Genomic DNA, 12174 nt, shown 5'->3' with positions numbered 1-12174 from the left:
CCCGGCACAGCCCCACCATGCAGTCCCCGCTCCCTAATCATCTGCTCTCCCTGAAGCAGTCTGGGAATCAAAAAAAGCCCTGCACCCACTGGCTCTGGCAGAGGGGATCAGGGCCTCTGGGGCCTCATGGCAGAGCCCCCACACATACAGCACAGGGCAGTGGGGATTGTTTCCCCCCCACCGCCTGGCACCCCAGCAGCTGCCCCATGGTGCAGGTGCCATGCACTGTCTAGGAGCTGGGGCGGCTCCATGCGTCAGCCAGAGCCCAGCAGCACTTGGCCCCAGCGGTCTCACAGGCAGCATGTGGCACCCTGCCAAGCTGTGCTGCACCTGTGCCATGGGGCAGCTATTGCATCAGTGCCAGGCGGGGGGGGGGGGGGAACGATCCCTGCCCCGAGCCCCCAGAGGCCCTGATCCCTGCTGCCAATGTCGTTGAGTGCAGGGCTTTTTTTAACGTGCCACACAAGACTGGGGCAAGCGGGGGATGAGGCCGGGCAGGGCAGCCATGGGGGCTTCTTCTGCAGCTCCCAATGCCCAGGGAGCGGCAGGCACAGCTGGAGGAGCTGCAGAGAACCTGCAGCCACATGGCTGTGCCTGCCTCTCCCCAGCAGATCTGAATCTCCGAATGTTTTCCAAATCAATTTGGAGGCTTTGAATTAGATTCAGACCTTTTTAATGGGTTTCCTGATTCGATTAGGATTTGGAGATTTGGCTGCCGAATTGGGCCAAATGTCCTCTGAATCGAATTGGTGACCGAAGCTTCGCACAGCCCTAATAATTGTTCTGTGACCTGGCAGACTAACAGGCCTGTTCTGTGGACAGTGTCTTGTACAAATGGACCCTGGTCCGTGACTCAGGCTCCTAGGTGCTATCACACCACAAATAACAACAGCATAAGCTGATGTAATTAGGACAAGACAACATCATTGCCCAGGACAAAAATACAGTGAAGACTTCTGTGGGTATGGCACACTAACAGAGAAAATGTAACGTTCCTGAGATGAAAAACTCTAGTCTGCTGAAATCTAAGGGTTTTGTGGCACTGCCTCAGCTTGTGCCTAAATGTAATGGGGCTGACACCTGTGCAGAGAGGCAGATCCAGAGAGGGTGCAGTGTAGTGGCATGGCTGCACCCCCTTTATGGTCTGAACTGCAAAGTTGGAGCCTCTCTGGGGATGTTTTTAAAGTCCTTAAAGCAGGTGAGAAATCCCCCCTTTCTGCTTTGTGCTCAGAACCGTGTACCCTCTCTTTCCTTTCCCCCTGCTCATCTGCTGCTGCTGCATTCCCTCTGTCCCAGAGGTGAGGGAAGCTCAAGAGCGTCCTGCCCACCCCAGCCAATCTCAGGTGGGACAGTGACAGTGATAGCAGGGATAGGCAGAAGGGTGTGTTCCCATGCCCTGCCTGATCCCCTTAGGAGCTGGCAGGGGAGGGAGAACCCCCCCTACCCATTACCACTGTTACTGCCGCTGTCCCAGCTGAGCCCAGCTTTCACACAGTTTGCCTGAAGCAGGCAGGAGCAGCTCTCAAGCTTCCCTCACCCCTAGACAGTGAGCTATGGAAGCGGAGAAGAGAACATGCCTCTTAGAACAGAGGGGAAGGGAGGGATTCTTAGCTGCTTTGGGGACTTTAAAAAGATTATGGAGGCACTTGCAGGGGCAGTTTGCCTGCACTGCTGGGGTTAGGGGAAGTAGCTAGAAGCTGGGGTCAACCAGTCCTGCAGTGTGGGTTGCTGCCCCTGGACCTCTGTTTGTCGGATCCTGGATCTGCCCCTGTCTGTGCATAAGGGTTTTCCTGAATAGGATCTTTTCTAGAATTGGGACTGAGTATGTTAATGATGTGCTTACAATATAAAGCACTGTCTGCCTGTCAGGATAGACTAGACTGTTTACCCCAACCTTTAAACCTTTTATTTCATTCTGAAGACAGCTGTCCATTAATACACTTATTGTTAGTTGTTGTAAAAGTCAAATCACAAAGAGAATCATAGGTATAAAATATCTAATGTTTAATACCTGAAAAATATCAAGTAGCTTCAGTTTTTTTTTAAGAAAATCCCAGTCCATTTACCAATCTTTGTGATTTCTGTAAGCTGCAATGGGAGAGGAGCCAGGGGATGGAGGCTTCTGGGCATGCCCTGTTTACTTTCCCCTCAGCATCCACACTGGGCTAGTTGTGCCTACAGTCTGACCCAGTAAATTTTAGTCCTTATGTTCTCATGACCAAGAAAATGAAAAAGGTTTTTAATGACTTGGACTTAACTACAATATCCAAGATATGTCCAAAATGAGTACTGAAGAAGTCAAAATGAGATTTCAGTACTAGAAAATAAGCTGCAGATACAGACTGGCCATTGGTCCAGCAATTCCTGGATGATGGAGCTCAGTGTGTCAGTGGTCTCTCAAAGCTAGCAATTGCTCCTCCAGTTCAAGCTCAAGCTTCTTGTCTGCTACTTCGAGGCCTGACACAACTCTGCCCCTATCTGCTTTGCTGCCTCACTCACATTCTAGCTCCACCAGTGACACTAGTCTCAATGCTCAGGATCCAACTGTCTCTCTTGTTACTTCCATGCTGCTTCTTCTAAGCACAGGATGTCCTCTTTGAACTGCCTTGGAAATCCACTCCCTTTACATAAGTCCCATTTTTGTTAGGCAAGAAATTAGCTGACAAATAAAGGCTGCATATAAAGGGAGTTGGGACTTGCTTGTATTTCATTAGGCAACCCTTAAAATCTTGATTATGTGCCATCCTATTTCCACCGTTTTTATGTCTCCCTCACATTTGTAGCATCTCTGCTTTTTTTTTGAGGTAGAAGCAGTCCATTGATAAATGTTTTTTGACACCTAACCACATTTTGCATACCACTGTAACGCAGTGAATTGTGCATCCTTATCCTCAAGTTGCTGCTAGGCATAGAGGCTAGTGCTGAGAGCACTTCAAAAGGTTCTGAGGTTTGGTTCTAATTCCCAAGACATTTCCCCCAACTCATCACCATGACACCTAACCCCTCAATATTCAGATAGTTAATCCAAGTTGTATTTTGTTCTCCATTCCTCATCTTTCTGTGAAAATGTTAGGATTTCCCTCTCTAAAATACTAGCTCTTCCAATTTTTTTAAACCTTATGTCTTAGATTCTGACAAATTGCACCGGCAGTTAAGTCAGCAGCAGGCACACTCACTCATATTGTACACAAGATGAAGAGCTGCGATAACGTACAAAAAAACAGTCTGCTATTAATCTTAAGAGCCTTGGAACTTCATTTGGATTTATGCAAAGCTTTGTGCAGTGGCATTCTAACCAACACAAATAATTAAATGCACACAAAAATGCACTCGCCTGTTGTGGAAATTACTTACTAGGTTTGCATTTAAAGGAGACAAGGAGGTATTTAGTGGTTCCTGGACATAGATCAGGTCCAAAAACCCGACTATTGACAAGGAGTTGGCAGGCTCTCTGGTTTTGGCATTCATCCAGTACTTTCTAGAACAATGGGCAGAAAGGATAGTCTTGAAAACAAGATACGAGGCTATACAGCAACCAAAGCTTAGTTGTATTTTGTTTTATACATGAGAAAAATCACTTGCCAGCATTGGACTTTTGTCATAACTATATTAAGGACAGTATATGATAGGTGTGAAGAAGCCATGTATAAGCTGGGCTTCAAATTCCAGCTGAAAATCTCATGTGAATTCATTTTAAGCAGTTCAAATTAAGGACCTGATTGAATCAGGCACATGCCCAGCTTTAAGCACATAAGTAGACCCATTGACTTCAATAGGTACTACTCATGTCTTTAGATTTATGCAAATATGAAGCACCGTTCTGAACAAGAACTTAAATCAGGTTCAAATTTTACCTGGTTAGCTACCATAGATGTGGTCAAACTACTTTAAGAGAGTGTGTGTGTGTTTATCTATCTCCAAATCTTGATCTACACCAGATTTTTTCATAATAATACCCCAGCCCCATGTTTCTGTTGCTGTTGTTTCATCAGTAGTTGCAACTAGAGTAGGAATACCACCAATGCTCTCGTAGTGTTAACGTGATGTTATTGCCACAATAGTCCAGGAAATATGCTAGAGGCAGGAATTCTTGGGGGTGATATCTTTGATTGGACCAACTGCATGGTTAGGAAGGTCATAAGCAGGCCTTTGGGTACCACAGTACCCTTTCTCAGGCCTCTGGGATAGGCCAATGTTATAACCATGCTGTTGTCCAAGTTAGAATGGACACAGTTGTAACACCAGCAGCCCATCTACACAAGTGTTCCCACTTTGCTACTACTGCTGGAGCAAATCAGTAACTGCAGTGGTTGGAAAGTTTAAGTAGTATAGATGCTGACAAAGGTGATTTTTAATGCAGTTCTATAAGCTAAATATTCTGTGAAAATAGTTCAGGTGAAACTATATATTAATCAAGTTCAAATTTGGTTTTCAAATTTTTAGGCTCTTCTCCCAAGCATTATTTCTGAGTAATCTCTGTTATCCCTGTGCATCTAGAAAACAGTAATAATGAGATCACCAGTCTCTAGATCACCAATTATAATCTAGCCCAAGTCAGTAATGATATAATATACTCCTGTCTGATAGCTGTAAATGCCAGTGTAAATCATGTGGGCCCTTTCTGTCCAATTTCTAGTTCAAAGGAGCCAAATTCATCCTTGGTGTCACTGTACTGACCTTAGTGGAGTAACAGCAGGGATGAAATTGAAATCAAATATCCAAATGACAGAGGTACCACCATAATTAGCACTGGCTGGGGTTCTTGTTTCCAGACTCAGAACTGCTGCCAGGGACTGAAAAATCCTCTCCTTCCTGCAAGCACTACCAGCACAGTCATCTTACAACACTCTGGCTCTTTTCATTCCTCTTTGATGGAGAAAGAGAACTTTAAATGCAACAGTTTTCATGAACATTACATTAATATGAAACTGACTGAAAGGCAAGAAAAAACACAGAGAACATAACACTTGGGGTTTTTTTTAAATATTGGTAATAAAACCTAAAAATCCTTCACTGGATTCAGTCACAACAGCTTCATCTAGGCCCCAGCAACTATTGAGTTTAGTGAGAGTTGTGTGTACTAACACCTATGCTGACTCCTCTGTTGATACTGGGTATCTCTTTTTTTTGCAGAGGGCACTCACTGATTCTACCAGGCTAAAATGTAAGCAGTCATCATCATTAGACAGGGTCAGGTGATTAACATAGAGGTGGCAGATCTAGCCTGTCATTACCCTTTCAGTAGCAGGCTACGGTATAAAGTGCCCACTCTGCTTCCTCCTTTATGTAAGATAATAGCATCGTGATTATGCAGAACTCCTCCTCCATTTCAAAGGGAGGGAGAGAATGAGATCATCAGAGTTCTTTTCCAAGAACTGAGTTTACAGTGTGTGTCTATTCTCTTTGACAGTCAGAGCTCTCTGGGATTCAAAGCCAGGCACTTTCATAGCTTACATATTTCCAGTTTTGTTAGAATAAGGGCATGCCTTTGATCAATGAAAAGGAAAGCATCTGTGAAAGTTTATACTATTTTAAAGTGTATTTGTTACCTGACTTGTGTAGTCTGTTCAAGAAAACCTGTCCATGGAAACCTCAGAGAGACCCTGAAGATTCAAGAACCCAAGAAAATCCTTGGCATCACTCCGTTGATCTGACCCTACTTTTCTGTAATGGACAGCTGTACCTTCACATGACCTAGAGGTCATTCATGGAATAACTTTAGATACTAGCTGCAGTACTGCATGTACAAGCCACTTGTAAACCCCTGTCACAGCACTGGTAACAGGTATTGTACTACATGGCTCAACAGAGCTCTTTAACCTAGCAATCATGGGAGTGGAATTTACACTGCCATGTCAACAGGCATAGCTATCAGCACTAGGACCCTGATTTATCCAAGCATCCCTAGCCTGTTAAAGAACTTAACTTTAAGCACATATTCAATCCTATTGACTTCCCATCAGCAATGCCTTGCTGAATCAGGGCCTAATGCCAGGCTAGTTTACCATTATGAATAAAGCTTTTGACAGCATTGTCAGATAGGACTCCCAGGGCTCATTTGAAAGATTCCCTTGACAGGATGCAATACTTTATGAACTGTAAGTTAGGGTAACCATTCTTTAATATACATGTGAAGCAACCTTTAGTATAGTAATAACTTTGGTATTCCTTATGATAAAATACATTGCCCTGGCCTGATGGTAGGTTCATGCTGGTGATCTGGTTCAAGTCCGGTTATCTGAAGCTCTTAATAAGCAATGTTATGTTAACATGCGGGCATGCTGCCATGTGTGTCTATGGACTTACACCAAAGATAAATTTGGTTCTGTACATCCAGCTGCCCAGGGATAAGAAGTTACGGGCTCTTGTGATTGAATAAGATTGTTTGTTCAGCCTAGTGCTCCTTGGCCAGAACAACAGTGGTTATGGTAGAGAGTTTTAAGAATATAAAATATTTAGTGAAAAAATAGGTATCTTATGGAATAAAAAGAACCCAGAGAATGTTTTTCCAGCCTATGGGTATACTGAAACTGTGAGATGTGAATGTGATGAATCTGCACATGTGAATCTAAAGTTACTGTTTGTTGCATCTGTGAATGCCAATGCAAGTATAGTTTTACTTTGTTTCCAATATATTGTGTGCCTGCCAGTCTGACAGCATTCTTTCCCACACTTGGGGCTGGTGTCATTTATTTACAAAAGCCCGGGGCAAACATAACAGAACCTATTCGACTGGTATTTCTGCTGGCCTATTTAGTTCTTCAAAGTATAGCACTTGGTGTTGCGTGCCAGGCTGAAACCTGTTCAATTTACTTAGCATCATACATAGTTGGAACACACTTGGGGCGCACAACCAAAAATCTTCTCCAAAAACATTCTAGACACACAAAACACCTCCAGTATGCAATACCTGCAAGGTGGTAGTTGCCACACAGTTTAAAGGGTCTTTCCTCGTGGTTTCAGACTGCTGTGTACTACACATTTGGTAATCTTGCCCGTAAAATGCTGACTGGACACTTATGGTTGAATGTCGAGGACACTGCAGATTCAAGTGATCCCCGTCGCAGGCATAGACAGTGTGATTCTGTAGAAGCTTGGTTAGGTAACCTAGAAAATATTTAGCTGTGTTACAATTAGTACAGGAAATGACAAGCTCATTAGATAATGTGAAAATCATGATCCTTCTCTGGAAAGGGCATGTAAGCAGAACTGTAAACATGGCCTTCAGCTATACCACATGATTCTCTGAGCTTATTAACTCTTACAAGCTTGTCAGAGCCAGACCTGAGAAAGGTCTGTATGCTTCAGGTAATGGAATTGGTGATCCAGTAGGTGGTGCTCTGCCTGCTGAATCAAAATGCTCCAGCCAGAGCACTGTGCTACCGGGGGATGTTGGGATGAATTTGACAGCTGGTGGTCAGTTTCCCAGGAGGAAGAAGAATAATGCTTTGGTTTTGTGACTGATTACCCTTGAAATTTTAACTTGATAAAGCGTTCTAACTAAAGTACAGTGTTACTGGGCCTAATTAGACAGTTCCTGTGCTTTAATGACATGGTGGATAACAAGATTCTCGGTGTACAATGTAGATGTTATTTTCTTAAGTACTCTGGGATCCTTCCAGATGAAAGACGCTAAATAAATGTTACGCACCATTAAAAAAGGTGGATAGTCATAATTGCTAAACTAATACACATGGAGTTTTGTGTTTACTGCCGTTAGTAGCATGTTAGTAATCAAGCACAGCCAGAGGTGGAAATCCATAGGTCAGTGTCATAACAGCAGCAATTATCTATCTGATAGTGAGTTTTTGCATGATGTTTTACAAAGATGCCTCCTCTGGGATTTTTAAATGTTACACATCATATACATGAAAGTTAATACATTCCTTGTTCAGCACTATAAGTGCTCTGACTACTTTTCCCTACATATTTGCACTGAAACAAAGAAAAGGTCACAAAATGAGGGTATCGTTCAATTATGGCACATAATTAAAACTGGTTACCATTTGTTGAGAGAATTGCATGACTAATGCCCTAATTTATTCTAAATTAATATTATCTATCTTTAAAGATATAATTCTAATTTATCCATCTGTTTGATGTGTATCCAACAGCAGAGAACTAACAAGATTGTTGGACCTGTTTTTTCATGTATTCATGAAATTCTATGCATTTCCCCTATAGTAATCTATAGTCCTAATAAAACTAATCACAAAAATTAATTGTTACAAACAGAGAGAAATAGAGTGTTTAAAACCAAGAAAAATACTGCAGCAGTTTCCTTTTACTTCTTCAAAACATCATGGTCCTACAGTAGGCTGTCCTGAGTCTTTGTCTGGAAGGACAGCATACAAATCTAATAAATAATAAAAAATGAAATGTGATGAGATTTAAAGAAAGCATCTAGACAATAGAATATCATTTACCAAAATAAAAATTGGCTACTGTTTGTTAGCAGAGTCTGATAATTTCCTTCCCCTTTTAGATATTTGGTTGTTAAAACTGAGCTTGGCTTTCTATAATAGATGCACAGACTTGTGGAGTATAGCTAAAGATTAAGTTAAAAATAGCTTTCAATAAACACATGTTTATGGTTTTTTTTTAAAGAAATCAAGGAATTTGATTTAGAACTAACCCAAATTTATACCTCAATCAAATGTATCAAGCACATAAAGCCTGCCACTTTTCCATTGGCTCGTTTTTAGGCTTGTACTGAAGTTTGATGCTATTAAAAAGTGGTTCTCAATAGACCCAAGCAAGTAATTGATATTTTTTGGTTCAGTGGCTAAACGGAATAAAAAATATTTAAAAAATAACAGATCCCCCCCAAAAAACCCCAAAAACACAGAAACAAACAAACCACGATGTTTTATTTCAGGTTGATTTGAAATAATTTTTTCCAGCTATTTGCAGTGACATGAATATATTTGGAAAAATGCTCTTTTTAAAATGTTACTAGTTTTCAAAATAAAAATATAATTTTGAAATGAAAAATCAAAACATACAATGTTAAAATGTTCTGACTTCTCTGATTCTTTCTCCATTGAAAATATCTGTCACATTCAACCTGAATTTGTTAACAATTTTATTCCCCTTGAAATTGCATTTTCTGTTTAATAATCTGCTCCCACTCCTCTCGGCCTTTTCTGTGCTGGATCCCTTCTTCCAGGTTAGTGGCACAGGGCGATCAGCATGATCTTTCCAGCTTTCTATCCCTGTTAACACCTCACCACCAAATTCTCTGTTTTCAGCCTTTGCCACCCATGACACATCTCTCTAAGTTAGCCACACAGAAATGGAAGAGTGATAATTTGTATCCAGCAAAGTAAATTGTAACCTACTTGTTTCCATTTTATTTTTGTAGATTACTGTTGGAAAGGTAAAGAGTATGCTTACAGCTGGTAAAAATTTCAAAAGTACCAAAGTTATGCCTCATTTTCAAAATTGAAGGTTTCTGTGCCCCCCCCCCGAATGTCATTTTTTAATGTTTTAACCTACATTTGGATTTACCCTAAGTAAGGAGGCACCAGAGGGAAAAATCGGCAAAGTTCCTGACTATAACAGTTGTATGTCTAGAAAGACAGGAATTATACTTTTAAAAAAACTCACACACCCACAGATATTCCCAAATGCTGAAGATTTCCAAGCTATCAGGCTTCCCTGATTTTCCCTAGATTGTCATTTTCTTACCCAATAACACCCCTACATGTTGTATTAATTTTGAAATATGGGATTTATTTAAGAACTCACAGGATACATCTACAGGAGAGGTTTACTGTGGAGTTGCCTAATTAGCTCCATAGTAAACATCTTGGCATCTATATGTGTGACATCTACATCTATATAGGGCGCCCTATTAGGCCTCAGGAAAATAATAAACTCCACAGCAGGTTAGTACTTGTTAATACAAGTATTGTCCTGCTGCAGAGGTTTTTCATACACAGCAACACACATGTAGACGCTGACCTGGCTGGATGGAGCACAAGGGTGCTTTACTATTGGGGGCTGCCTTGCCAGCTAGCCCAGCAGTGGAGCACACTCGTGCCTCAGCCACCTCCTCCACAGCATGCTGAGCTGGTTTGGAGCAGCCCTGGGCTGGCAAGCCTGGTCCCCTGAGCCCCCTACTGTCTGGGGCTGCTCCAACCTGGCTCAACATGCTGCAATCCTGGGTACATGTTCAAATGGCATGTCCAGGAGCAATACACTCCAGCACAATGTGTGCCTGAATTTATTGCCTCACCTTAATACGCACGTATAGTGTGCCCAGTGGGTGTATTTACATGTGCCCTTTACTGCAGAGTAGACTGCAGTAAAGCATTGATGTTTACATATGCACTGGTATTAGGATGCAGTAAACTCCTCCTTAAGATAGTACTGTTGCAGACAGTACTATCTTATGACAGAGTAATTTACTGTGCTGAAACGTGTAGATGATCACTGCAGGTATAAATTGTACCCGGTCAGCCTGGAAGCCTGCTTCACCCTTGTTCAAATTGCTGCTGTCTTGGTGCATGTGTAGATGCTGCACCCAGGAGCAGTTTACTCCATATCAAACTGCTCTAGAGTTTATTGCGTCACTTTAATTGCACATGTAGGTGCACCTACAGAGGGCCTGATTTTTGCTTTCACTGAAATCCATGACAAAGCTCCAATGACTTTAGAAGCAGCAGGATCAGAGCTTATGGTAGAAAACTCATGCCTAGAACTAAAGCAATTGAACAAAGATATCCAATTTATGAAATGTTTTATGAAGGATTTGAAGATCTTCAGAAGAAGGTATGCATTTTTTATGTATGTGATGTGTCTGTGTATAGGGTACCCTGTCCCTCCCCCGCCAAACTGAGATAAAATGATAGAAAAAAATTAACATAAATTTGGTTGGATTTTGGTCAATTTTTATTACAATTATTTCAGTTATTTTTTTAATTACACAACTTCGTGGTACAAGATGCACCTTCCCTTTAGACCTCCTTGGAGGGGGAGGGCAGAGAATATTCTTCAGTAGAACTCTTGCCATACAGAGGTCACTACTGCCCGATGGTGACTTATATGAAATGATTTGCCATTTTTACCCTCCTTAGACTACTGATATCCTGAGTAGAAGGTTCAGAACGGAGCCTAAGGACTGAATGGACAGGAAGACTGAAGCACCCTCCTTGCCTACAGCCAGTAAATCCAAAACAGGGGAAGCTTGCACTGCCGTGATTTACCTACAGCCAGTAGACAACACATGTCTATCAGTTAGGCCTCCTTTGTAGTCACCAGGAGCTTTGTCATAGACTTCTGTGGAGCCAAGCTGTCATGCGAGTTTTGCAGCCCCTTACTTATGGGACTAGTGCTGCTGATTTCAGCAAGACTACTTGCACAGAAAAGGCTTTGCTGGAACAGGCGCTCCATTTCATTTGTCAATATTCTTTCTGACCAATAGCACTCCTCTATTTAAACTGTACAAAATAAGTTAGCCTTCCTGCCAGATGCTTCTGTATGGGCACGATGCCAGAGGAGGCAGAGATCTCTGGAAAAGTGCTACACACACAGAGAACATGGGTCAAATTATCAGTTATACTAAGGCTATACTCCACCACTCTAATATATTAAAAGGGTCCCTAAATTTTATTTACTGACACTTTAAGGGCTTTTACCCCCTCACAGTAGTATAAAGGAGCCACAGCATAAATGAGCATCTGGCTCACCCTAACTTATGTGCACTCAGTACCTTGTAAGATTCAGCCCATTATTTGTGATCATTTCAATACTTTAGGTTTTAAGTTACTTGGAAGAAAAAAGTACTAGGTACAAAACAGCCCAGTATTCCCTCAAGAATATCAGCTATGTTGTGATTTGGATGAGTTCCCTGGCATCTTAACTGTTACTTTGATCCTGCAAATTCCTAATCCACTATCTAAGCACCTTTCTCCAACAAATGCAACTATTCAATTCTAAAAATGCTTTTTAAAAATCTGCTGTGATTTTTTTTTGAGGCAAGCAGGTACATTTCGCTCAGAAAAGAACATTAGGCGGCCTAAGAAAAAAAACAAGGCAAGATATGCAGCCTTCCAAGTGCCATTTAAAATACCCTAGTGTTATTACAATGTTCACACATTTGCACACAATGAAGGATAAAAATAGTCATGGAAATTGGCTGCTAAATTTTGATAAGAGAAGTGGTGACGT

General features: G+C 41.7%; 1 protein-coding gene across 1 annotated transcript in view; it reads right to left on the bottom strand.

Moving 5' to 3' along the window:
- EVA1C (eva-1 homolog C) overlaps window positions 1-7597 on the bottom strand; it is a 36346-nt gene extending 28749 nt beyond the window's left edge. Inside the window, exons 1-2 of the mRNA XM_019528825.1 lie at window positions 6911-7597; window positions 3355-3478 (exon numbers count right to left, since the gene is read on the bottom strand). Coding sequence (XP_019384370.1) covers window positions 3355-3478; window positions 6911-7219 — 433 coding nt within the window. The 5' untranslated portion in view covers window positions 7220-7597. The remainder of the gene's footprint in view (window positions 1-3354; window positions 3479-6910) is intronic.
- Between the last annotated feature and the right edge of the window lie 4577 nt (window positions 7598-12174).

Source organism: Crocodylus porosus, unplaced genomic scaffold, assembly GCF_001723895.1.
Source record: "Crocodylus porosus isolate Cpor-Errol unplaced genomic scaffold, CroPor_comp1, whole genome shotgun sequence".
Taxonomy (NCBI): domain Eukaryota; kingdom Metazoa; phylum Chordata; order Crocodylia; family Crocodylidae; genus Crocodylus; species Crocodylus porosus.
The sequence above is the reverse complement of the archived record's forward strand: the minus strand, read 5'-3'. Positions and strand labels throughout refer to the sequence as shown.